The sequence below is a fragment of the Egretta garzetta genome, unplaced genomic scaffold, assembly GCF_000687185.1.
Source record: "Egretta garzetta isolate BGI_Z169 unplaced genomic scaffold, ASM68718v1 scaffold197, whole genome shotgun sequence".
Lineage (NCBI taxonomy): Eukaryota > Metazoa > Chordata > Aves > Pelecaniformes > Ardeidae > Egretta > Egretta garzetta.
Genome location: NW_009260274.1, coordinates 2,482,356 through 2,509,230, shown reverse-complemented (window position 1 = coordinate 2,509,230; position 26,875 = coordinate 2,482,356). Strand labels below are relative to the sequence as shown.

Sequence of the window (26,875 nt, the reverse complement as noted above, 5' to 3'; positions counted from 1 at the left end):
CTACAGGGGTGGCTTCTGTGAGAAGCTGCCAGAAGCTTCCCCCATGTCCAACAGAGCCAATGCAGCCGGCCCCAAGACGGACCCAACGCTGGCCGAGGCCCAGCCCTCAGCGATGGTGGTCACACCTCTGGGATAACGTATGTAGGAAGGTGGGGAGAAACCAAAACCTGTGCAATTGCAGTCGAAGAGAGGAGTGAGAATACGCGAGAGGAGCAGCCCTGCAGACACCAGGGTGGGTGCAGCAGGAGGGCAGGAGGAGCTCCAGGTGCCGGAGCAGAGATTCCCCACAGCCCCTGGGGCAGCCCATGGTGGGGCAGGCTGTGCCCCTGCAGCCCAGGGACCCCACGGGGGAGCAGATCTCCCCCTGCAGCCCGGGGAGAACCCCATGCCGGAGCAGGGGGTGCCCGAAGGAGGCTGTGACCCCGTGGGAAGCCCACGAGGGCTGGTGCCCCCGCGGGGACCCACGCTGGAGCCGTCTGCTCCTGAGGGACTGCACCCTGTGGGAGGGAGGGACCCACGCTGGAGCAGTGTGTGGGGGACGGTCTGCTGTGGGGGGACCCCAGGCTGGATCAGGGAGGAGTGTGAGGAGTCCTTCCCTGAGGAGGAAGGAGCGACAGGGACAGTGTGTGATGAACTGACCCCAACCCCATTCCCTGTCCCCCTGCACTGCCTGGGGGGGAGGAGGGAGAGAAATCAGGAGTGAAATTGGGCCCGGGAAGAAGAGAGGGGTGGGGGGAAGGTGTTTTGAGATTTAGTTTTTATTTCTCATGATCCTACTTTGACTTCTGATTGGCAATAAATTAAACTAATTTTCCCCAAGTCGAGTCTGCATTGCCCATGACAGTGAATGCTGAGCGATCTCTCCCTGCCCTTATCCCGACCCAGGAGCCTTTCGTTGTATTTTCTCTCCCCTGCCCAGCTGAGGAGGGCAGGGACAGAGCGGCTCTGGGGGGCACCCGGCATCCAGCCAGGGCCAACCCACCACAACCCAGCATCCAGGTTACAGGGACTGATTGCTACAGTCAAAAAGCAGAGTGGTGGCTGGACTCTGGCTCACAACTCACCAGCCAGGCAGTAATTACTGCTGTCCATTTGGCTGTATGCACATAGCCTTATCATAGAGGGGCCTATGTAAAACTGGCTTCTGGCTGTCTGGTTTCTAAATTCTTTCCAGAGAAATTTTGCACTGCAATGTAGTGCCTCTTGTTGTCACAACATCAGTCATTCTCTTGTTTTATGTAGTACCACATCTGCGACTTGACTGTGTATCAGCCACAATAACTAAGGGTCTGAGTTTACATCTTTGCATTGTTACAGGAAGGGTAAGAAGGAGGGGGAAAAAAAAACATGTGACCTGCTCACTTAAACCAAAACATCCAAATAAACAAAATGGTGTTACCTTGCCTACACATATTTTCCTACCCATTTCTCATTGTCGATTTACATTCTTAAGTATTGTACCTTAAATTTCTCAAGATCCCATTGAACTCTAATCCTTTTCATCAGTGTACTTAATAATTTGCACCATAGGTTATGTAGCTTAAGATAGACTATTTCCACTTTGAATGAAAAAAAAAATCCATCCAACATAGCACAAATTTTATTATATTTCTTTTTTTCCGTTGTGGTGTTAATTACTGAGAAACATAAAAGATACTGGTGATGTCCATCAGGTGTGTTCCTATGCATTGGAGTTGCCTAAAAAGCAGTGCATCAGTAGTCTGTGGTCTCCTGCATAATAGCTGCCAATTTATCAGGAACTGGGAAGTGCCATTAAAGTGTTTTCTCAGGTTTAGATAACTGGTACTTGTAAAATAGCTGCTAATGTCAGTGATCCTGTTCATTAAATTATTTAACTACTGCAGAGCTTTGAAAAATTGCTTTAGCAGAAAGTCATTCATTGCTTTAACAAATAGGAGGATCGTTTGGAAAGTCCAAGCCAGATTATGAACAAGTACTTCAAGAGCAGAAACATAGCTCTACTGAGGTACCTGATTAACTTAAAACATCATAGATAATTTAATCAGTGTGTGCAGTGGTTATCAAGAGAAGAACATTAATTTAATCTTCTTAAAAAGAGGTATATAAGCATTTTGCTATTTGATGATAATTTGTGCAATCTTTCTGAACACTTTTGAACAATGTAATATTGCCTATTGCCATAAACTGCCAATACCCTGTCTTTTATATAAAATGGAGGTTTAATTGCATGGAAACAGAAAGAACTGGAAAAAAAAAACCCCGTTACTTTCCCACAGAAAAGGATTGGTGTGAAAAACTTTCTGTATTGAAGTGGCTATACCAAGTTGATTCAACAGTTTACAGAATCTAATTTTTTTTTCTTGTTTGTTTTATTAACACAGCTACTTGTTTAAAAAACTTTTCCTAATCTAAAATATGTAAGAATTATAATTAAAAAATTAATTTTATAGTGGCGTTGACCTATGCAGAGATCATTTACAGATATTTATATACAATTTGATATAAACTCACATGCACAAATAATCTAGCATTAATTGAATAACAAAGAAAGAAGAACTTTAGTGATCATTGGATTTGTGACAGGGTGTGTTAATAAGCATAGAAAATGTTCATTTCCTTGCTTGGTAGTTTTGGGTGAGGTTTTTTTTTTAAGCACTTCAGTTGAAAACACAACAGACATTATATATATTCAAAAGGTACATCATATATATTTTAGTAAATTGTTTCAACTACCTGACATCTGAAACTGTGTAATTTAATGGATTATTTTTTCTGAAACTTTTGAGAAAACAGGTTTTAATTTTGAGAATGTATGCCTTTTTAAAGCTCTAATTATGGACTCCTTGTGGTAAAGCTACAAAACACGGTTCAATAGTTGAGTTTGATATCCCTGAATTTAATGTTTAATATCTCTAGTTGTGATCAAAGATAATGCTAGAAGGGAGAAGTGAGAAGTCTGGGGGACTAGAAATGTATTTGAAAGACTTCTTATCAGTAGATGAATTGTTTTATTCATCTGTTTCTCCTGAGAAAGTATTCTGTTGTTCTTATTCCACTTGTCATTTATATCAACATGTAACAGTATCTTCTTTATTATTCTTTTGAAATGTATAATCTTTTGCTTCCAGATCCATTTGAGGCTTTCATAATTTTTTCTATTCGACATGAGATCAGAAAAATTGATCTTCACAAACGTGACTACAGCCTCTTAGTTCCTGGTTTAAGAAATACAATAGCACTTGATTTTCATTTCAGTCAGAGTTTACTGTACTGGACAGATGTGGTAGAGGACAAAATTTACAGAGGCAAGCTCTCTGATACTGGAGGTATGAATTTAATCTTTAATTTCTTAACACTGAGAACAACTGCAGTTACAGGGTGTTAGATCTGATAAATCATAACTGAGCTATCATTCACAGGAACAGAATTTATGATGGCATTCCGCCTTTAAAAAGTTGTATATCTAGATTGTACTTGACGTAGAGCTGGAAAAAGACTTTTTATTCTAGAAGTTTCCTTTTGAAATAGGCTATAGGAGGAAGAAAATAGCAAATGCAAAGGGCTGATATTTCTTCCCAGTCCAATGGGTGCAATATTGATTTTTTTTTTCATTTTTTGTAATTTACCTTCACCTTATTAAAAAAGTATAAGAATTTATCGGACATCTGATAAATTATCTGCTCTCCCTAGGTGAAAGATTTTGCTTCATAATTTTATAGCATTTGGAAAGACTTGTTTTTTGCCCTAGTGACATAATTATGGCCTATAACTCAATACAATCTCATAATATATACAAAAGTATTTCTACAAAGTGTTCTTTGTTGAAGTGTATATTCAGGTGCTTTCATTCCTGCATGAGCTCACAGGCATAAGCATGTTTAACTTGCTTTTGTAAAAATTCGCATACGCAGATGTGTATGTATTCTCTGACACACTTGTTTTTTGGTTTGGGTTTCTTTCTCTTCTCCTTAGTAGATGGTATTTGTGGGTATTTTTATATCCACAGACCCAGACCAGGAAAGAAATATCTTATGCTGCTAAGCATGTAAAGACGGCCAAAGACTTGCTACTTTTCATGAACATTTGTGATGTTTTTATGAAACCAGTAAGGTAGTCTGGTGTTGTCCTGCTGTATTATAATCATGCTATACCAAAGCTCATGTCACACTATATAATCACTCTATACCAAAGCCCACGTGACTTCTGTGCTCTGTTAAAAAAAAAATTATTTACTCCCTCAGTCTTGCAGCTGTCAAGAACTGATCTGCAAAGAGCACTGTGCCTTCCTGGAAGTCCTGAGGGCTAACAGAGTGCTTCTGTAGTTGCCGTTTGTGTGAAAAATTTTGAGACTCTCCAGAGGAAGTATTTGATAGGGAAGAGCTGTTAGTAGACAGTGACAGTATGAATTGTGCATGTGAATTCGAAGGAACAAAGTAAGAGTATTTATTGTAGGGCTTTTCAAAATGTGTAGTCCAAACAGGGTTCTCCCTGCTATTTTTGTTTTCACCACAATGTTTGAGTTTTCTCTCTTTCTGATTGGGAAAGAACTGAAATAGAGCTTGCATGAGTTTTGTCTAGTACGTCTGGTCACTGGGAGGTGAAGCATGAGCATGTCCTTCACAGATGTTGCAAAAGAGGTCCCTGGTAATAGGGCACATGTACGCCTCCCTTGTTACACTGCATGGGATCTCTGACCTTTACTGAAATTTTCAGAATTTTACTCACTAAATCAACAGAGAACTAAAAATTTCTATTACTGTGGAATGAAGTTTATTTTTACGTTGCCAAAAATGTACTTATTTATAGCAGTCTATTGTGTTTGTAAAGAAAAAAATATCACATTAAGCAAAGTATTACCATCCATCAGATTAATCAAGACTTTACTCCAAGAGCATATGATAGACTTGTATGCCCTTGTTCACTGTATCAGACTCTATATTATTTTTTTTAAGACTCTGTCTTTCTCCTTCCCACCCCCTGTCTCTTCCCCCCCACCAAGGTGTTAGTGCCATTGAGGTGGTAGTACAACATGGCCTGGCCACACCTGAAGGTCTTACTGTAGATTGGATTGCAGGAAACATATACTGGATAGACAGCAATTTGGACCAAATTGAAGTAGCAAAACTGGATGGCACTTTGAGAACAACGTTAATAGCAGGAGCTATGGAACATCCAAGGGCTATTGCTTTGGATCCCAGATATGGGTAATTAGAAAAAACATTACTTCTTCATGTTGCAAAGTATTTTAAAGATAGAGGTTTAAGTATGAGATTATTTTATTTTCTGTTTTGCTCTGAGTTATAGTTTCTAATTTGTCTTTAATTGTTCTTGAAAGTGTATTTTGAGTGAAATACAATCCATTATTAGTGTGTTTTGCCCCAATGAAAAGGGTTAAAAAAAGGTAAGTCAGGAGATACATGGGTCTACTTGTTGCCAAATTACTTCCCTTGCTGTGTGATTGTTTTATTTAATTTTTTAATGTGGGTGATAGCAACTTGAAGCCTTTGGTCTAAACTCCCTGTGTGGTTAATGGACAGATTTAGGTATTGTCAAGGTGATTGATCTCACTTAGAGATTGATTGTTTTGGCGGGACTATAAAAGCATAGCTTAGATGTCACTGGAAGAATAGAAGTTGAGAGAGGTATACCCCACCTTTTGTGTTTGGTTCTCCATCTTTAAAGTGGAGATAATGCGTGCCAACTTCTTTCAGTATTTTTTTCTAGCTATTCATAATGGATAGTCTATAAACTGGAATATTAGTACTCGTAAGCAACTGTGTATGGTAGATTCAGCCTACAACCACAAACATGTTTTTTGTCTAATGCCTGTCATAGTTAAATGTTTCTGATAAATATTAGAAAGTTTTCATCATAAGAAACAAAATATTAATTAAAACAGGCCAAAATTGGGTGTTAAAAAAAAGTGTGCTTAAATTAAAATATTGCCTGATTTTGGTAATATGCTAACTCAATAAAAACTCCTTTTCCATAAAGTGTCATTTTAGCAATCATCAGATGCATAAATGTATTTCACAATTCCATTTTAAAATCTTCACAGGAAACAAAAAACACAAACACTAACATTAAAACTTTGCTCAGGATGGTTTTGCTTCCTTTTAAAATTAGCCGCTTTTTTTTTTTTTTTTGGTCCCATGCACGACATTTGTTTTAAAATTTAAGCCAATAGACTTAAGTAGTGGAAGGGAAGTAGAACTCTTCATGGAACCCTTAACTCCCTGTTGATCTAGGTTTCAGTTCTGATTTTATATTGAAATTCAGTCTACTACTACAAATATTTTATGATTCTTCGAGTTAGAGTAGTGTTTTGAGGCTATATGAAACTGCAAACTCATTACAGAAACCTCATTACTCAGTATTGTGTGTAGCTGGATCCTCTTAGAATGACCAAAAGGCAATGATCGGTAGCTACATCCTCTTCTCATAACCATTGTTCTTTCAGAGACAAAAGAAAAAACCCAAACAAAGTACGTATGGCCAAAAATAATATAAATTACAGTGAGTTTGCAGAATCATCATATTTCATTTTCTTTAGGAACCTGCTGTGGTCTATCATGTGTCTTCACTGAGTGTTTATTTCAGAAACACTGCTGTGAACATAAAAATAAATGTAGATAAAGGTCCCAGATTCCGAGACCTGAGGTCCCTCTGGGGCCTAAAATTCTGAATTAGGAAGTACATGCTGTAATGAGTAAGGACCCTGCCCTCTCAATTCAGGTGCCAGAAAGCTTATTTACACAGTGCATCGCTTATCTATAGAGATCTTTAAGAAGAGGCATCCTGTTGGCAGAAGAATTGGCAGATAAGTTGTTCAAATTAAATGGTTGGGAGGGGAAAAAAAAAAAATCAAATCACCACTCTTCCTGAAACTGAAGGCTTGATCTGCCTTTTGAAAAGCCGGAAGCAATTGTGTGCTACATTTTTGTTAGAAGTGAGGAAAGAATCAAATCTCTGAACCCAGATGGAAACAGCTCTGCAATCTTTTCACAAATAAATATGAATAAGGAAACACTGATGTTTCAAAGTAGATGGTTGTGTTAAGATTGCACAAATGCTGTATCTCAATGGAGGCGAGGCTGCCATAGCTCCATGCCTTTGATTACAACCTGCAGTAAGGCTGAGCATGTTTACCCAGTCCACACTCACACAGATGCACGCATAGAACATAGATCAACATATATACATATACACATGACTGGCCACATAAGCCCCCGAGGCTGCAGCCCCACACCAGCTGCTGGTGGGGATCCCATCAAACACACTGCTATAGCTGGGTGTAGGCACCCAGTCCTACCCAGTAGCTCGCCCTGGATCCTCGCTGTCCCCGTGTCGTGAATGAATGTTTCTACACAATTCAATTTAGTAGCAGTTTAGAATTTATTTGTGCCTTTATGCCAAATCATAGGATTTGACTGTGATATTTCAACAGCACTCAATCATCAGTCGATTAACAAAGTGATTCGGCAAAATTAAGCAAAACAGCAACTTAGTTACAGATTTGAAGATGGCAAGGTTCACTCTACTATTGCATGGGAGAAGTACACAAAGGAAATTTAAATTACGCTTGAGTTAGAAGGATTCACAGAGAGTTCATGGATGCAGGGCATAAGGAAGATCCTCCCATTGGGTCACAAGGCTCAGAATAGAGCCCCTTGCTTTCTAAACTTCTCAGAGAGGAGTCTAGGTGCAGCTAGGTCCAATCTTAGTCTCAGACTTGGTCAACCATTTATGTCTAAGGATAGTATGTGTCTAGCAGCTGTCTAAGACTCACTTTGTAATTAAATCACAGATATATGGATTATTTAAATCAATTCACACATGCATACACAGAGGTAGGATTATGGTTTTATATATATATATGTAAAGGTATACCTGTTAAAAATTCCTCTCAAGTTCAGTGAAGTATTTGAGTATTCGCATTGAATGTCTTGGTATTTCTCAGCCGGGTGAGGGTTGAGCCTCAAGGAGTGAGGGTTTCAGCCCAGGGCCCGCTGTTGGGCTTTGGCAATGGACCTCTGATTTTCGCAAACTCACGAGTTTGCACACTCCAAGAGGCGTCCCCCACAGAGGGAGGTGCTGGCCACAGCCCGCCGCGGTCCAGGAGAGCTTGGAGGGCCTCACTTACAACCGCCGTTCATAGGGTTGTGAGATGATTGGCTTTAGTCATTAGTCAGCTTTCACCCTGACCACAATCCGGCTGGTCATCACTGGAATTCTGGTAGCAACGGTCCTGCTTCGCTTGGGTTGCGGTGTGGGTGAGGTATGCTCCAAGGCTGTCGGGGATAACGGATTGCTCCCATTCTGCTCCCCTCCTTGCCCAGCCAAGCGGTGCTTTTAGTAGACAATGCCTCTCCCCGCCTCAGCCACGTAGGAGTTTCTGGTACGGTTAAGGGGCACTTAACCGACCAACTGCTTACACAAAGGAGGAGGTCCGGCAGGAATTCCTGAGGTCTGGCGGGAATTCCTGAGGTGCTAAAGCAATTGAAGTGGAGGGGAGTGATGCACCTCCACACACCCCACTGCCACACACCCCCACAAGTGTCAGCGTCTCTTAGTCAGGCCCCAGGACCTCGCGGTCCCTCTCGTAGCCACCTCCCCCAGGCGCCTTGCTCCTGGAGATGCGCGTGGGCACCCGGCTCCCACCCGTTCACCCCCTCACCCGTCTGGCTTCGCCTTTGCCGGCGATGACAGGCTGACACCCACACCCCCGCTCCCTGCTCTCGCTGGCACCCCAGCCCTGCAGGCCCTGGGAGCTGTCTGTACAGCCAGCGCACACGGCGCAGACACCGTCACCCGGGGAGAGTGCTAGAAATGGAGTTTGGCAGGGAGACAGGCCTTTTTATACCCTTAGCCCTTATTATTTAACCATAGCATCTGCTATTGTTCACGGGCACTAAGTGGAGGGGCCTTATTAGAATATATATTCAGGACTGAAGCTGTCTGACGTTACTTGTCAAAAGTTTTGTTACAGTCTGACACTCTGCAATTAGCTCTTTACAACTAATGAAAACTTTTCCTATCAAAGGTATTCTTTTGCTTTAACAAAAAAAAAAAAGTGTGTTGAAAACTTCATAAGCTAAGAACAGTTGGAGTGTATTTTTGGCCTTTTGGTGACACTGCTTCTGTTACTGAACGAGAAACTTCTTTGGTTATACAGCGACAGCTCTTATTGGAAAAAAAATATAGTACGTAACTCAGGGAGCCTACCCTACAATACATCTTTTCAGTTTTCTTAGCAAGACTAATCTGTATAAAATTCATTAGTGACGTACCAAAATCTAGGGGTCTCCATTGGAACACTATTAATAATAAATGGAAATCTCTAGTTTATCGTGTTCCTTAATCCCTGCTACCTCAAATTACCTTTCTTCCCTTTCTCCCATCCCCATCGTCCTCATCTGTTCTTTGCTTTAAAAGGCTCTCATTATAATTCTTTTTAATGAGCTGCGTTTTTAATTATAGAAGAAAGACAAGACAAGCAGTTACTTGTATTAATGGACATGAAAAAGGGAACAGTATTAAACTTCTATTTTTTAAAAAACTTTACTGAGTTTCGTGATTCCTCTAACACTAATAATATTACCTCCACGTTACCCTATTACTTCAAGGAATTTAAATGGTTACCCAAATTCATCTATGTTTATACGTTTCATTTAAAAAATGTTAATATTTGAACTTTTTTCCAACTATTGTCTTACTGAACCATTTGAAATTGTTCTGCATGCTTTAATATTTTCTTATCTCTCTCTTCTTTTCCTTTTCCTCTCACCAGAATTCTGTTTTGGACAGACTGGGATGCAAATTTTCCTCGCATTGAATCTGCTTCCATGAGTGGAGCGGAAAGAAAGATCATATATAAAGATATGGATACTGGAGCCTGGCCTAATGGCCTTACTGTAGATCACTTTGAAAAAAGAATAGTGTGGACAGATGCCAGGTAACGTGATAACAGTATTCTTATTGTCTATTTATAAATCCTTATTCTTGCATACAAAAATATGAACTACATTGTAATTGGAACATAGTTATGTACATTATGTATGTGGAGAGTCTTCTGTGCAAATGTACGGTATATACATGTCTTTAATTGCATTAGTATTATACATAATTTCTTCACAGTCTTCATGCTCTGTACCAGCAGACCTTAATGGCCCCTACCAGGCTTCTCGGGGACCTCCCTCCATGGGTGCTGCCTGTGGTCCCAGGAGCACATTTCAGCACAGCCCTGGAGCTCGGCCCCTGCCTGGGTGACACCGCTGGAGCACCAGTGGTGCCTGGCAATGGGCCTTCTTGGTCTAGTCCCCAACCCAATAGAGTGGCTTCCTGGCCTGACTGGTCTTGCCATCACAAACTTTTCTGGTGATTTGGGCTCTTGGTTGAACATGGCTGCCACCCCTGGGGCCTGCCCTGCTCACCTCACTTGAGGGCAGTGGGATGTGGCCCTGAACAGTGAAGCCTCTGCCCTGCCAGCTGTGGCATCATCTATGGCTCCTTGTGCCTGAGGGAGCAGTCACCCATTTGTCCTCCCTGACACTTACACATGGAAGCATCAAAGTTATTTCATTATTGTTTTTGTGTGTAAGTTCATCTGAATGGAAACTGATTTTCCTGCTATTTTTTCACAACATGGAGGTAAACTTGAATTTTAAAACAGTATACGAACAAACCAGTATTTCATATCCCTAGTTAAATCAATAATGTGAACTAAACCATCTCTGAACTTAATGACTGCACTGTAAACATTCTTTAGTTTTACCAGTATGTAAGAGTAATGTTTTTTATACATTTTGCATGAATGTCATAATGGTTCTATGATTTTTATTTTATTTTTATGTAATCTTAAATTTGGGGTTATCTTGTAGATCGGATGCCATTTATTCTGCATTATATGATGGAACCGGCATGATAGAGATTATACGGGGTCATGAGTATCTTTCTCACCCTTTTGCTGTTTCTTTGTATGGGAGTGAAGTATATTGGACAGATTGGCGGACCAATACACTTGCAAAAGCCAATAAATGGACTGGCCAAAATGTCAGTGTAATACAAAAAACAAGTGCTCAGCCATTTGATCTTCAGATATATCATCCAAGTCGTCAACCACAAGGTGACTATTTATAGAATAATTAATTATTATTCCTATGAGCGGGAGAAAAAGTATTCTTTTTATATACAAATATCTGTATACAAATTTGCCTTGAACTGACAATTCTTAATTAAATGTCGTATTCAGTGCTAGTGTTCCTTGGGTGGTAATAGAATCTTTAGTCGAACCAGAAGCTTCACGGTATCAGTGTCTGTGAATATAGCTCATTTGGACTCATGTTACAAATATAGTGCTGAACCATTTGTATTTAAAAGGCTTCCAACTTACTTATTTTGTTATCTGGAGCAACTAGTCTGACAAAAGTAAACATAACAATGTTAGCTGTCTTCCTCTTGCTTCTCTCCAGAGGAAGATGAACTTTTCTGTGAAATAAACTGTGTATACAATTATTAGTTGTAAATATTCACTTTGTGCTGTAATTTGCCTTTATTTACTCATTCACTTGTCTGTCTCTTATTTGCTTCTCAGTCTTCTTTTTCACTCTTAGGACTGCGTAATTTAGATCCCACCACTGCAGACCACTACTTTTCTACCTAAATAGCCTCAGTTGAGTGTTGTCCATAAACTGACACTTTTCCAAAGCATATCCTGTTCACTTAACAGCTTTTATTTTAAAATAACATTTAAAATTTTCAGTTTCAAATTAATACAGTATGTCTTCCACGGGAGAATGAACTCAGCCTGCTGGGGGCATGAGTTTGGAGTTTAAAACCTCAAGAAACATCATAACTTATTTTTGGTGTGGCTAACAATCAAAACTGAAAGGAAGTTTACAGTATATGCATTAACTTAATAATAGGAAATTCTTTATTTCTTTCTTGATACATTATTTTGTAACTTTAACTTCCCATTTTGATCTGTATAAAGCTTACCTCTTCATGTGTATATATTTCCATTTCAATTTTACACCAGCTTTTATAGCATAACATCTATTTATACCTGCTGCACAGTTACGGTAAGTGCATAGGCATTAGATAGATAGTCCAACAGTAGTTGTGTATTTAGCAATCTTCAGCTTCTATAACGTAAGATTAAATTAATCTTGAAAATGAAAACTGACCAGATTTTATCTATCAGGTTTAATGAAATATTCTATTTCACTCCTAATGAAAAATGCAGGAACCTGCTAAAACTTAGCTCCTTGAGACAGATTTACAACATCTGTTGCATAGGTAAAAAACCTAATGATTTCCCTCTAACTTCAACTGTAGCTTCAAATGGTTTTATCACTGAGGAGTGAATCTCTCATTCAGATGGTAAAAATTCAGTCAATAAATTTAAGTTATTGATTTCAGTGGTCGTACATGTGAAGGTTCATGAGGACCAAGATAGAAATCATACAGTAGCCCTAGTTGCACATCTAGTATTTTTCTAGAGTATAACTGTATTTATTACTTCTCTGAGGATTATGAGGATTACAAATACAGAGATTTTGTTTGTCCACTCTAAATTTTCTAGCTTCAGTTATGGCAATATATAGATTGTACCTAAGTATGTTGCTAATAACGTAAGGAATAATTAAATCCAAATTAATTATAGAGGGTATTGGCACATTTTGCTGTGATTTCATCCTGATACCTACCTGTTAGTAGCACTATCTGCTACTGGACCAAACACGTCTTCCTGCCTTCCCTTGTACTTCCTTTTTTCCCCAACTGCTGTCGAGTTGAGGATAGGTGAATCCAAGAAACATGGCACAGTGCTGACAACTGGCAATATTCTTCTTACTGACAGTTATCTCCACTTCTACCATCATAAAAAAGATAATTTTAATTGGGCTTTATAGTTCCTCCTTCTTGGACTTTCCAAATGTTGAGCTCTTCAAAGTCCTTGTATCTCTGACTCGGAAATCATAAATGTTAATGGAAATAGTTGGAAAGTGTTGTTACAGTCATTTACTAGGAGTCTTTGGGCTTCTGAATCAGATGCTCAACTTTATTCAATGTGAAACAATGTGGATGAGGTGGTTAGCTGAAGTAGTAATGAAAGAATATGATGGGATGCTGAGCAGAAGAGAATGGGCCTGATTAAACTTCTTCATTTATTTTGTTGGAAGGATACTTGGAGATCAGTTATCTCAGTGGATCCCATTGTAGAATGAAGAACTAAATAAAGTGACATTTTTCGATACAACTATAGCTATGTTCATGTTTAAAATAAATTTAAAGTTACAATACCAAATATAGGACAGGAAGACATTATTATGATATTGCGGACAATTTCAAAACCCAGTTTTGCAAAGAGATACATTAGAGCATTGGTCAAAAAGAGAACAGAGCTCAGAACCTCTCAACCGCAGCTGAAATGCCAGCTTTCTCAATATAGTCCATCTCTTCAATATAGTTTTCCTATATACGTGTAGCAAATCTTGTATTAGTTGTATCAGCCATCGGAGGGACAAATTCAGTCTCTGCAGGCTTTTTAATATTTTTATATCAATAACTTATGGGTTATTTGTAAACAACAAAACAGATCATCCAGAACAGAACAAGTCATGATTAATGAATGAGGTGACTTGCCCTCTTATTGATTATATGTATGTTTAAGTTTACTCCAGCAAATGTTCTTCTGCAGTGGTCTTACTGCGTGCTGTCTCTCTTAAGCAGTTCATTCTTCCCTAGTAAATTCACCGTCTCTAATTCTCCATCACCCACCTTTGACTTTCTGTAGGTTATTTAGTGTAAATGGGGTTAAAGATACAGATTATCTAGGGTGTGAATAATACATATTTTATAGATATCATGTCTATAATAATGCAGTTAATATGTGAATATATACTTAATGCATATACATTTGTACATATAGGTACATTAGATATGCCAATGTATATGTACATTTTTCCCCTTATTTTCCTAGGTTTGAGTTCAATGTTACATTCTGACATACTTGAGATACCCCCACTGTGCTATCTATTAGTTAATTAAGTTCTGTTATAGGACACGTCTGGGTCGTATCTAGCTATAGAAGCTCTTGGGATGTGCCCTGGAAAATACCAATGCTGAAAAAAGAATTGTATATGTGTTTTTATTGTTAGATATGACAAAGTACAGTGGCTTAATTTGTAGGAAAGTAAAATTTACTACTGGAGGATGACCACCAATTAGAATTTTTCACGATCTCTAGAAAAAATTCAACTCTCTTGCCAAAAAGTTGGTGGTCCTAGAAACCACTTTAAAATTTGTGTCACGTATAATTGTTTTGGTTTTGGTTTTTTAATATTGAGAAATGATATTTTGTTTTTCTTCTCACCCAGGGTTGCACTGCTCAGCAAGCTATTCAGACTTTTATGTTAGTAGGTTCTGAGCAATCTTTATTTGAAAACATAAATCCTGACAATTTTGTATGGCTTTGTAAATGTCTTGGAACCCAGTTCTGCATTAGTTACACACAGAAGACTATGGATATAGCTCTAATGTAAATGAGTACCAGCAAGTAAAATTCTCCCTGCACACTTGTCAAAAGCTTTGAAGAATGCTCTCTAATAGCATGCACTGAAAAAAGGAGAGCAATGAATACAACTCACTGTTAGTTCAGGAGTTTAGCACGATGACAACTGTGATAAGGACTTGCAGTGAACAACTCCTAATCTAACTTACAATATGTGACATATGCTGTCAGGAAACATTTTTTTCTGAATGTTTTATTTTAAAATAATAATGAATTTACATTAAAGAAGAATGTTACTGTTTTTCAGTGGATGTTAAGTTGTTTGGGATTTATTACTTTTTGAAATAAGCCTCTTAGGAGAATTTACTTTTTAGGGCAGGGTACTGTTCTAACAAAGCTCTCTGACTTCTGCACAAAGGAGCACATATGCCCATGATCTTAAAATATAGGCAGAGCAAATATGCATCTCTGCACACCCCTTTCAAGTAATGGCTTTTGCTATTTTTTATAATTAGTCACTGCCTGAACTTTGGGAATTGAGGAACTGTGTTCTTTATTCGGTGTTTTCACAGTAACAGTAGAGTTCCCATTAGCTATTTCTTGCTGTCAGAAAAAAACCAACTATTTTCTGTTTAGACGGGCCAGGCAACGTCTTTAGAGAGAGACTATAGCCTAGGGAGACATCAGTCAGTATTCCATAGTCACAAATATCTTGGCCTCAAGGCAAGGTTACAAGCTGTAGAAGAGTTTTCAGCAGTTACTTGCCAGAATAGAGAAGTTCAAATATCAAGTTTTGATGTTTCAGCTTTTATTTTGTGATGTAGAAAACACCAGATACCAATTTATGATTGGCCTTCTGGTTTTGCTCTAAGTTATTCTCTTTCAATGGAAGCAACTTCTACAAATCTCCAGTACCTAGTTTTATTGGAGCTAGAGAAAAATGGTGATACTATGTGATTACTTCTTAATTTTTCTTTTGAATTTGTACCACTTTTGCAATAAATGCAACAAGATAGCACGCAGTTTAGAATTCCAAGATAAAATTAAGAGTAGATTTACACTGCAAAATGTCAGTATAAATATAGCACTGGAGGACAAACATTTTGTAGTCTCAGCTCCATAGGTATACATCTGGGTCGCCTATGTAGGTGAAAGATTATTATCTTTTAAAATATTTCATGGAACTTACTGTGATTGAAATAAAGTAGAGCAGAGCTAGATAAATTCCTGTAGCCTGAAGCAACATTATTTCAGTTAATCTAGGACAGATGCTAATTTAAGGTAGTGCAGTTATAGCAAGATATTTCTATGGATGATTGGTTCATCTGTTAATAAACCACAGGAGACTGTGGAAGGCTTCATGATCTAATGCAGAATGATGTCACATCTCAGGAATATGAGTTTGAGACCTACTCATCTTCACAGAATCAAAGCTGTGTGTCAGGAATGCTATTAACATAGCAAACACAGGTTTTCTAGGAAGAATATTTTCTCAACTACCATTATATTCTAAAAATCCACTTGCTGCAAAGAACAAGGTCTTCTATTTTAGGCAAGAAGTTGTACTTGTACCATCAGGCTTACTACTGAGGACAGCAATGAGAGGAGTAAATATAGTGCATTGGAAGGATCACAGCTAGAAAACTATGAATTCCTCACACATTCCCCAGTTTTTTGCAGTATTTTGAATAATAGAAAAAAACTTTTGTAGACTAAAAATCAGGACTAGCAATAATTATATTATTATTATATAACTGCTGAATGTAAAGTACATTGGTACCACTGGGCTCTTTTGTAATTAAAACACAAACCCCATTTCACTTCATGGTAATGTTTTTTTACGATATTCTGTTGAGGCCTGGATTGCCAGCTTTTTAAAATAACTTGTTACAGAAATGTAGCTTAAGATGCATATAAGCAGTGTTTTGACTATTTTATTTTGGGGGATTTTAAAAATTTTATTAGTCTGAGATTTTATCACAACCTTCTTTTTACTTCAAAGCCAGCACAAGATTTGTGTATGTATCATGCAAAATATGTGCAATCTTTCTGAACTTTAAATTGGACTCCTTTGCGCCTTGTGAAACTTCCATTTTTGTTATAGGAATTATAAAAGCAGTCTTTCCTACCTTTGTCTTAACTCGGCATCCTGTCCTTGACAACGAATGATCAGTGCCTACAGGAAAGTATGGACCTGGGCGAAGATAACAGCCGTGTTTCTCCCATATAGCCTGTCACCTTCCAGTAACCCCTAACTCTCAGTGATTTTTGAACCTAAAATTATATCCTTGTGCTTCCAAAGGATTTCCAGCCTTTGACTGATTCTTCTCACATGAACTTTCCTAGCTGACTTTTGAACTTACACAAACTCGTTCTTGATGTTTACAGCTTTTTGGGCAGATAGCTCTGCTGCATTAACTATGCACTGCGTGAGAGAGGACCTCATCTTGCTTGTTTTGACCCTAATACTTGATAATTCTGTTCAGCGTGTCCTACCTCTTGTAGTAAGAGAGGCATTGAACAGCCATTATATAATCTGTTGCTTAAGAAAAGGATCTTTTAAGTGTGGATGCTGTTTCAGTGCTCATCCTTGTGTATGTAACTTGAAATTGTTTTTTTTTTTCCTTGTATATTACTATATATGTATTGAATTTTACCAGATGATTTATTTCTCAGTCACTCTGTCATGTAACTCTTGTGTCATTTTTCACACTTGGATTTAATTTAATCTTTTGTTACTGCTTTTTTGTTACTTACTTTAACAGCAAATTTCTGATTTTTTTCAAAGTTTTCTATAAAGCATAGCACCTGCTCCTAAAAGTGCTATTGGCTTTGGCCTTTCCACATGTTAATACCCTAGCGTTACAACATTTGTTATTCTTTTACATCTTCATTTGCTCTCTGCCTAGTATGTCGGTATGCTTTTTTTTAAGGTCAGTTATTTCAGGCAGTCCCTTCTTTGTTTTGGACTTACATCATTAATTACATTTTTCTGTTTGTTTTTTTGCAGTACCCTTTCATCTCAAACTGTATGCTGGGGGGGAAATCAGAGAGATTCGTTAATAAGAGCTTCAGAATTACCATAAAGCTATCACACCATATGCAATAGAGTATCATGAAGAATTGTGCTAACTTTCAGCTAATAATATTCTTGTTTATTTTCTTTCATGTTGAATATGTAAATTTTTGTTAGATGGTATGCTGACTAATTCTTCAAGTGAATGACTAAAATCTGAAGTAGAAATAGTGAATACAGGAAATAAACATGTGTTTTAGAACTAATACATTCTCTGATCAGTCCTAAGTTCCAAATTCTAAAGATTCATGCTAAAATAATTAGATATAATCAGGTAGTATAAAGATGTTAACTTAACTGAGTACAGCAGACGGATCTTTGGCCCTATGAAAAGCAGGACTACAGAAAGTAGTGAGCAGAGGATTAGATCTATAACTGGTTTTAAATATGAGTGGGGATAGATTGTCAGTGATTTAAAAGTACCCTTTTGATGCAACTGTAGTCCATATGTTTCAAGGTGTAGGCAGAATTTAATCAAGTCGTGCACCATTAAAGTATAAGATTAGAACTTTGCCTAGCAAAAATCTGATGCTGAGAAGGGACAGGTTCGATATGAAGTTAACAGGGAGGATAAGTTGGTCCATAGAGAATGCATATTCAGAGGTTGTCAGAGTAACTGTTCATTTGTCAACTTCTGATAGAATGTCTGAGGGTTTTTTTAAGGGTTACTGGTCAAGAAAAATAAACATTTTGTTTAAATGGTGTTTTAAAGAGCAGTCAAGAAGAAATATGATGGCAAAGAATGACATGCGTATATCTGTGCACAGTACTGTAAAGAAGTAGATTGACAAGCAGTCAGCAATGGAAATCAATTAAATAATGCAAAAGGCTGGCCAGTTGGTGAAAATGCCAGTTCTGTGGGTTGCCGTGATCAAAAGGAAAATAGATTGGTGGAAATGATTGGGAAAGGAATACAGAACCACAGATGCTGAACTGTGATGCTGTATAAATCCATATCAGTCCCATATCTTGAATACTGTATACAGATCATATAAAAGATACCGAAAAAGCTTGACAGGCTGAGCAAAAGTATGGGAAAGGATTTTGTATGAGGACAGGTACGCTGATTCTTTTTGAAATACAGCTTATAGACAGGCTTCTGTATGATGGCAGTCTGTGAAATTGTAAGTGGCACAGTGAAGGTGAATAAGGAATGGTTATGTGGTTACTCACGGTAGAAATAGAAAGAAGAATTAGAACCAGCGCAAGGAAATGAAAGAGCCGAATTTTTGAGATTCAAAGTGATAGCATACCTCTTTGCCTTCAAGAGAATTAGTTTTTATTAGTAAGTAAAGAATGGGCTTAGCTGTTATTCAGTGAAAGCAGTATGAATATGAAGGGAATATATACATATGTACTGGTATAAGTAACTTTTAGATTATGGTGGTTTAATCCTCCAATTGTGCATGCATGTGGAAACAAATACATCTGCTTTATAACACTTCTTTTTCCACCAATTTTGTATTCCATGATATAGGAAGGGAATTGTGATGTGGACAGATAGTACACAAATTGTACTGTTTCCTCTCTGTCGATGTTTGTAGCATACTTTAACCACGACTTTCTTTAAGATGATCATTAACTAGCATGGCTTTTATTTTTTCTTCTCTGTGTTCTTTTATTTGAATTCCATGCTCAAATAGTAACTTTGGTAGAGAAGAGCATAATGCACTACTTGCACAGAAAGACAAGATGGAGATTATTATTCTTAGGCCCTAAGTAGATCCTTACCACAGACAGTTGTATGCTTATGAAGAGTTTGAGGTTTCACTGAAATTACTGCTTTGTATTAAAAATAAATTAAAAGAAATGCTGTTTCACAAAACGTATGATTAAATCTTAAATCTTGCAGCAGCAGTATTAAGAATGCCAAAAAATGCAGGAGGTTGAACCACTAGATGATCTCCTGAGATCCCTTACACCCTAAATGATTCTATGATGTCCTTCACAATATTGTCAAACCCCTAAATTTTGTTTCATTTTTGATGTGTAGTTCATAGGGATAGGTGACTTATATTTACTGATATTAATAGCCCATTAATAATTGATTCTTATCCTGAAGGTCTCCTGGAACCTTCGTAACTTCAGTCTCTTTTCCTCAGCTTCACATGTTTTATCTTCCACACAAAGTTGTGAACTTATGAAAAGATGTCGCCCCATTTTTTTTTTCACATTGTTACTACAAAAACAAGAAAAGTGATGATGTTAAATAAACATTTCTACCTTGTAATTTTTGGGAAAGGCAGAATCACATATGTTTTTTTTCTTAGAATGATGGAAGATGAGGATAGAATTTCATTGACCTATTTATCCAAGGTTTTAGAAGTTTCATTCTTCCTGTAGTACTGGTCAGACAAATAAGTAGTTAAAAGATTCAGCAGTTGGTGGATAAATTCAAGGAAGCATGCACTGATGAAAAAGCAACAGTTCAATGAAGCAAACCTTGTTTTTTGTCTTCAAATTTTCATGCTTGAGTTTGAGCTAAATTTATTTCGCGAAGAAATTCATACATCAGATTTCTCTAGTTATCTAATTACTTGTATTGCAGGCTAGCACAGCGTTGGAGGAATAGATTATAAACTAATTGATTTTGTTAATTATAGGTTTGTCTTTATGAGTCAGTCATTCCCACTTCCCTTTTCATCACTGTTAATTTTCTAAGGTTTTTTTGTAAATGGAAAATGCTACATTACTTTCTGTTTATGCTTGGGATGTCTCTTCAGGAGTCCTCTGGAACTGTGCGTGTATAATAATGAATGGAGAAAATAAACACAGTTTCTAGATTTTGTAAGACTAAGAAGTCTTCTCTGGTCAGTTTTCTTTTTGCCCTTTGAAGCAATTTTAGCACATCTTGTTCAATCAGTAAACTATAGGAAGCCACTTGAAAAAAGATACACTTAGAAGAGGCTTTTCTTTGAGAAAAGTAGAAATACTTTGGCATGTTTTTTTTCAGATTATCTTTGCATGTTAGATTTCCAACTAATATTCTAGTTGGTAGATCAAATTGAGAGGGAACATTGAATTTGCCAAAATTCATTGCATAGTCTAAGCTTTGACTCTTCACAAAATGAAATTTGTTGTTCAAGTCCTCGTCACATCAACATTTTCTTTTGCCATGTGTCCTGATGAGAAGCATACGATTCCTGACATTTAATGTCATAAATAGACTGCAAAATTAATATCTCACTGGGAAAATTTTATCCAGTAGCTTCGTGAAGTTACAGTGATAAATTTTGTGGCTGTACTGACAAAAAAAATATAAAAGGTATATGCTTGGACAAGAGTTGAATATTAGCCTAGAAAAGGTGATTAAAGTGCAAGCTCAGTGAATCAATGAGGCCGGGTTTGTCTCCGAACAGAATTTTCACCACTTTCTCACCAGTGTAGCTTATGCTAGTTTGACAAACCTTAGTTCCAGAAGGTGTTTTTATATTTTCTGTGTTTCATTATTCAATTTTAGCTTCCAATCCATGCGCCGCTAATGAGGGCAGAGGTCCATGTTCTCACATGTGTCTGATCAATCACAACAGAAGTGCTGCATGTGCCTGTCCACATCTGATGAAACTGTCTTTAGACAAGAAAACATGTTATGGTAAGTATTCCTTCGAAAGCCTAACAGCTGTATTGATTTTAGAATTTTGAACTGTACATATTAAAATACATAATCTTAAAAACAATCTCTACAGTGCATTTTAATGATGTTTTAAAGGGACATCTACCTTTTGGGAATGGAAAACTTACAATATATGAGGTGTGTGGAGCTCTGATATTTATTACCAGAGCCATTTTTTCTGTTGCTTATGTGTATGATATGTTAGTAAAACTTATCTCTGCAAAACATAAAGATTTACGCTGTAAAGTGCGTCATCAGAAAATGATTAGTCAGGTAAGCTGAATAACAAAAAGGTGCTTAATAGCTTAAATCTCTACCTGTTCTTCTAGTGTTGTCTTAGTTTCATTTTCAAGGATTAAGAAAATAAAATGAAGAGCAAATATTAGACATGCAGCCTTGCAGGGGAGTTTTATAAAAAATTACAATAAAAACTTTTAAGCAATAAAACCCCTCAAAATGTCAGATAATTGTGCCTGTTACCTGTAAAACCTTGTACTACATTACTCTTTTCAGTGTTGATTAATAATGTCTAGAAAATAAAAAAAAATATATATATTTTGTCATATCAAGGGTATTGCGGGGAAAAAAACATTCACAGACATTTCTCCAATAATTTAGACTTCTGGTATTAAAAAAAATAGTTCTGTTTTGCCTTCGATGTATCACCCTTTTTCATTAGTGGATGTCTAAATTAGAACAATCGATGTGTTCTTTTTCTTCCACCTCTTTGGCTTTCACTGCTTAGACAAACATTGTGGAATTCCTCCTAAATTTTGTTGTTTGCAAAACTTCCCTGTTCCCCTGAGATACCAAATGTTATATCTTTTATGATGTGCAAATGAAACAGGTTTGGGTTGTTGGGTTTTTTTTTTTGACTGGGATAAGTGGGGTAAAACTTTTCAAATCTCATTTAACCTTTTTTTCCATAGACTTGCACAAGACCATATTGATTTAGTGGTATTGTAACTTCTTGTCCAGTGTCCAAAATACATTTTTCCTGTGATTTTTATGCTCTGTAACATACTTTTTTCCCTTAACTGTCACTAGGCTGCAGGTTTTATGGAGTTATTAAATAATTTCATAAAAAAAATTATTTACACGTTTGTAAAGTGATCTCAAATGAATGACTTCTGTTACCAATGTTGTGAAGAAGATGAGGAGTGATGTTTTCCTTTTTTCTAACAGAAAAGAAGAAATTTCTTCTTTATGCAAGGCATTCAGAAATAAGAGGGGTGGACATAGAAAATCCCTACTTCAACTTCATCACAGCCTTCACTGTTCCTGACATTGATGATGTGACAGTCATAGATTTTGATGCTGTTGAGGAACGCTTATACTGGACTGATGTGAAAACACAGACCATCAAACGTGCCTTCGTTAATGGGACTGGCTTAGAAACCATTATTTCAAGAGGTAAATAGCATAACATTGAAGTAAAAATAATTCATTATAGGTAAATATGTGTTATAAGTATGCTAAAGTATGAGTGTGCAAGTTCTTGTTAGGTACACCTTTCACTGGTATTGGGTGATTGATCTGAACAATAAGAAGGTGCAATTGTGTTTAGAATTCTAGTCCATGTTATTGATTCATAATTCATTTTTATTTAAATTGGGATGTAATTGTAACATTGCTTTTATACAAGATTGAAATGTGCAGTAAACAATGGAAATAATGCCTTATGGGGAAGGTAGAAAGAACAAAGATGAAAAGCAGAAAAATAATAGCATCCTGACATAGCTTTGCATTGAAGAATTTCATGTGGATTTCCTACGTGCTTTTGGCTATCTGTGCTGACTTAGTGAAGAAATTGGCTCCATCAGAGTTATTTGTTCGTTCCAGTCCATCTAGATCTTTCTGCTTTGGCACCATCAGTGAAACACACTAATAGAGTAGCTTTGTAATTTTGGTGATACTGGTGTTACGCATTTGCCTGTTGTCTTGCAACACATGTCATGTTCAAACCGATTGCCATCAGGCTATCTGCAGTAATTGAATGCCATGAGGAAGTGGAGTCTTTTGATTCTGTGTCTTCGAATTGTTGAGTGCTGGTCAAGTCCCCATCCCTGGAGGTATTCAAAAGACGGGTAGATGAGATGCTTAGGGACATGGTTTAGTGGTTGGATGGCAGGGTTAGGGGAACGGTTGGTCTTTTCCAGTCTAAACGATTCTGTGATTCTATGAATCTTGTGTAAGTTTGTTCTGTCGTTGCTGCTTCAGTTACTTAAAATACTACAGTGCAGGTTTTCCTTTTTACTGAGCTTTTTTTCTTTATAGGTAGCTTGCTTACAGCGATAGAAGGAAACTTAAATTATTGCAAATGGAAAATCATGACTGGCAGTTTTTTTCTGTGGTTAACACCTTTATTGTTCCAACAGTTTTGCTCTGTACTTTGAATACAGAAACTTAACGGATTGTAAAGTCCATACCTGATTGCTTCAGCCCTGTGTCAGTAGCCCCGGTATTAAAGTGATACCATTTGTTGTCCTTGCTAGGGGTGGGGTTTTTTTTGTTTATTTGTTTCCAGCCACTGTCAGTTCCTCTCCTGGCAGCACATGGTGTTCTTCTGTTTTGTAACATACCTTCCTGCTTGAAAATGGGAAAACTGTCTGACTGGAGGCAAATTATGCAACTGGTTCCTCAACTGTTAAATTACACTTGAAGGGGAAGACGAGAAAAGAAATAACTCACTTCTTTAAGATCAGACCTTTTATGATTTTGAGAACAAAATAAAAAAAAAAAAAAAAAAGAAACTAAGTTGATTATTTGAGGACTTCAGAAAATTAATTAAAGTTCCGCCCTTGGTGTCATTTTAGAAGAAATTTATTCTGTATTAGCATATTTTGGGAAATCATTGGACTAATATGGCAATATCCCCCACTTGACTATGTAGACTGATGAATTTACTTATTTTGTGTGGGTATCTTTATTTTTCCTGTTATTATCAGAGACAAGTTTATTAACAATTGGAGAAATTTTTCAGAACTAGTAATGAGAACGAGGTTTAGGTTACCTCTTAGAGCTCTTCTTTACATCATGAATTGAGGTGCCCAAAAGAGAAAGAGTTGTTTTTTTATAAATGGTAGTAGAATAAAAACACTGCTTATGACATAAAATATATAATGAAAAATCACAAAACTTTTCAAGAAACTTAATGAAACTTTAACAAACATACTATGTGTGAGTGATTCTGTTTATCAGCATTCTTTCGTATTCTTTGTATTATGGTAGCTTCTGTGATGGAGTTTTTGGGGTTTCTTTTTTGTGCCAGATGTAACTTCTTATTTATAAAATTTGCAAAATTACAGTGTTCTGGTACATCAAAATTATACAAAGACTACTTATGTTTAAATGATCTCATTTGCTTAGATTTATATTTTTCTACTTCTAAGAACATAAGAAGCTTTGTAAGCACATACTAGTGGGATTCTCATTGGATGAAGTCTTATGCCAATGTCACAAAGATGCCAAAGTCATACTTTAATCTTTTTAAGAGTATGAAATGCTTGTTTTTCTAGTTCCTCCAACCAAAAAAAAAAAAACCAAACCCAGAAGTCAAGGGATCAGTTTAAAATGGGTCAAAGCTGTGTATTGGTGTCCTTTGTTGAATTCTCTGAAGTTGGCAAACTTCCTAATGCCCAATCACCATTTGACCTTATGTATATAAGCCACAGCCACATCCATGTTAGTTTGTCAATGACAGTAATTCTGTCCGTGGAAGTAACCACATTAAGTTGACAAAGAGATAGTGTACAAGCTATGAACTGTAATGAAATCATTAAATCACCTTTGGCCTGTTTCCTCGTCTACAAAGATGCTGGCCAATATGAACCATTGCTATGCCAAGGCAGAGCAGCATGTTAGTATCTAGATCTTAAGCAGCATTTAAGGCAGATATTAACATATATTAACATTTTTCTTTTAATCAACATCTTGCTGAGGGAGACTATCACATAAAAAGACACTTGCAAAGTTACCAAATCAATCATATCTTAGTTAGGTTTTGCTACCTCAGGTAATACTGGTGGTGTGGGTTAAGCCCAGAAAGCAGCTGTCCCACACAGCAGCTCACTCACTCCCCACAGTGGGATGGGGGAGAGAATCAGAAGGGTAAAAGTGAGAAAACTCACAAGTTGAGATAAAGACAGTTTAATAGCAAAAGCAAAAGCTGCATGCACAAGTAAAGCAAAAGAAAGAATTCATTCACTACTACTCATCAGCTGACAGATGTGTAGCCATGAACAGTAGGTTTTATGCTAATTTTTAAAGAAGTATTTTTGGAGGATTTCTCAAATTTTCAGTGCAATTTCCATGTTTTTATTGTTTTATTGCAAGTGTGTCAGGCCCAAGAAGAAAAATAATGATTATTAATTCTTGGCAACTAGTTTATAAATACATGTGAATAGAATATTGCACATTATTGTTAACAAACTCGAGAAGAAATTGTGGGTTTGTTTTTTTTTTCAAGACTGAGAATAATCCAGAAAGAAAATCAAAGAACAACTGCTTTCACTTTTTGCAGATATTCAGAGTATCAGAGGTCTTGCAGTGGATTGGATATCACGTAATTTATATTGGATTAGCTCAGAATTTGATGAAACACAAATTAATGTGGCTCATTTAGACGGTTCCTTGAAAACCTCAATCATCCATGGAATCGATAAACCCCAGTGTCTTGCAGTTCACCCAGTAAAAGGGTAAGAAATATGTAGTTTTAATAAATAAACTACTCTAAAACTCATCAACTTTCTTCTTTGTTCAGATTTGGAGTTTGCTCATTCTGTCTTCTTTCAAACTTAAAGCAAATGCATGGGTTTGAAAGAGTTTGCTGAGAATTTCTTAACTGAGTACTGCTTCCCTACCAAAGCTTACTGTTGATTAAATCATGGAAGCTTTACCTGTATGTTTTGCCTGCTTCTAAATTTACAAATATTTTCACTACTGATGCTTTAAAAATACTGTGTACGCAACAGAACATTATAAATATGTTCATTTTCTTCTTCAGTAAGCTCTACTGGACGGACGGCAACACAATTAACATGGCAAACATGGATGGCAGCAACAGCAAAATACTCTTTCAGAATCAAAAAGATCCTGTTGGTAAATACCTTTTTTCTTGTATCTTTTTTTATTTGATAGTGCTTTATTATGGACGTTATCTTGAAATGCTATTTAAGTCTACCATGAAGTTTTTCATATACTGTATGAATGATAAGAACAGGCATAAAGATATGAAAAACACTGATGTATTTTTGTGTTTCATAATTTAAGATATTTTTGGTCCCTTCTAATTGAATTCTACTGTAGTGAGTTCAGTATAGTTTGATAACTTCTAGTATTACAGTCGTCGTGTCAACACAAGGTGAAGGAGGACCCATCTGTATCTCTCAATCTTTAGATCATGGGTAAAAAATTGTAGAGAGCAGGGTTTTAATAAGTTATTGATATATGCGATAGGGTACTTTGACTTGAAATGTAGAACCTTCCTCCCCAGAATCCCAGCTGCATGATAAAAAGACAATTTGGCTCTTAATTTTTCACATATAGAAAAGAGCAATAACTGAAGCATACATTCTATATAATGACCTAACCTTAGTTTTAGTATTTGAGAATTAATATCATTGATGATAAATTATGGCACTTTCTGGGGAAAAAAAAAAAGCTCTTTCTATTTATTTTTGGTTCAGGTCTC

At 37.0% G+C, this 26,875-nt stretch overlaps 1 protein-coding gene across 1 annotated transcript in view; it reads left to right on the top strand.

Annotated features, from left to right (window-relative positions):
* Positions 1 to 26,875, top strand: part of LRP1B (LDL receptor related protein 1B) — a 595,001-nt gene that overhangs the window by 344,238 nt on the left and 223,888 nt on the right. The window contains 8 exon segments of the mRNA XM_035897882.1: positions 3,111 to 3,308; positions 4,982 to 5,186; positions 9,773 to 9,937; positions 10,863 to 11,107; positions 21,031 to 21,162; positions 22,369 to 22,596; positions 25,706 to 25,880; positions 26,189 to 26,283. Coding sequence (XP_035753775.1) covers positions 3,111 to 3,308; positions 4,982 to 5,186; positions 9,773 to 9,937; positions 10,863 to 11,107; positions 21,031 to 21,162; positions 22,369 to 22,596; positions 25,706 to 25,880; positions 26,189 to 26,283 — 1,443 coding nt within the window.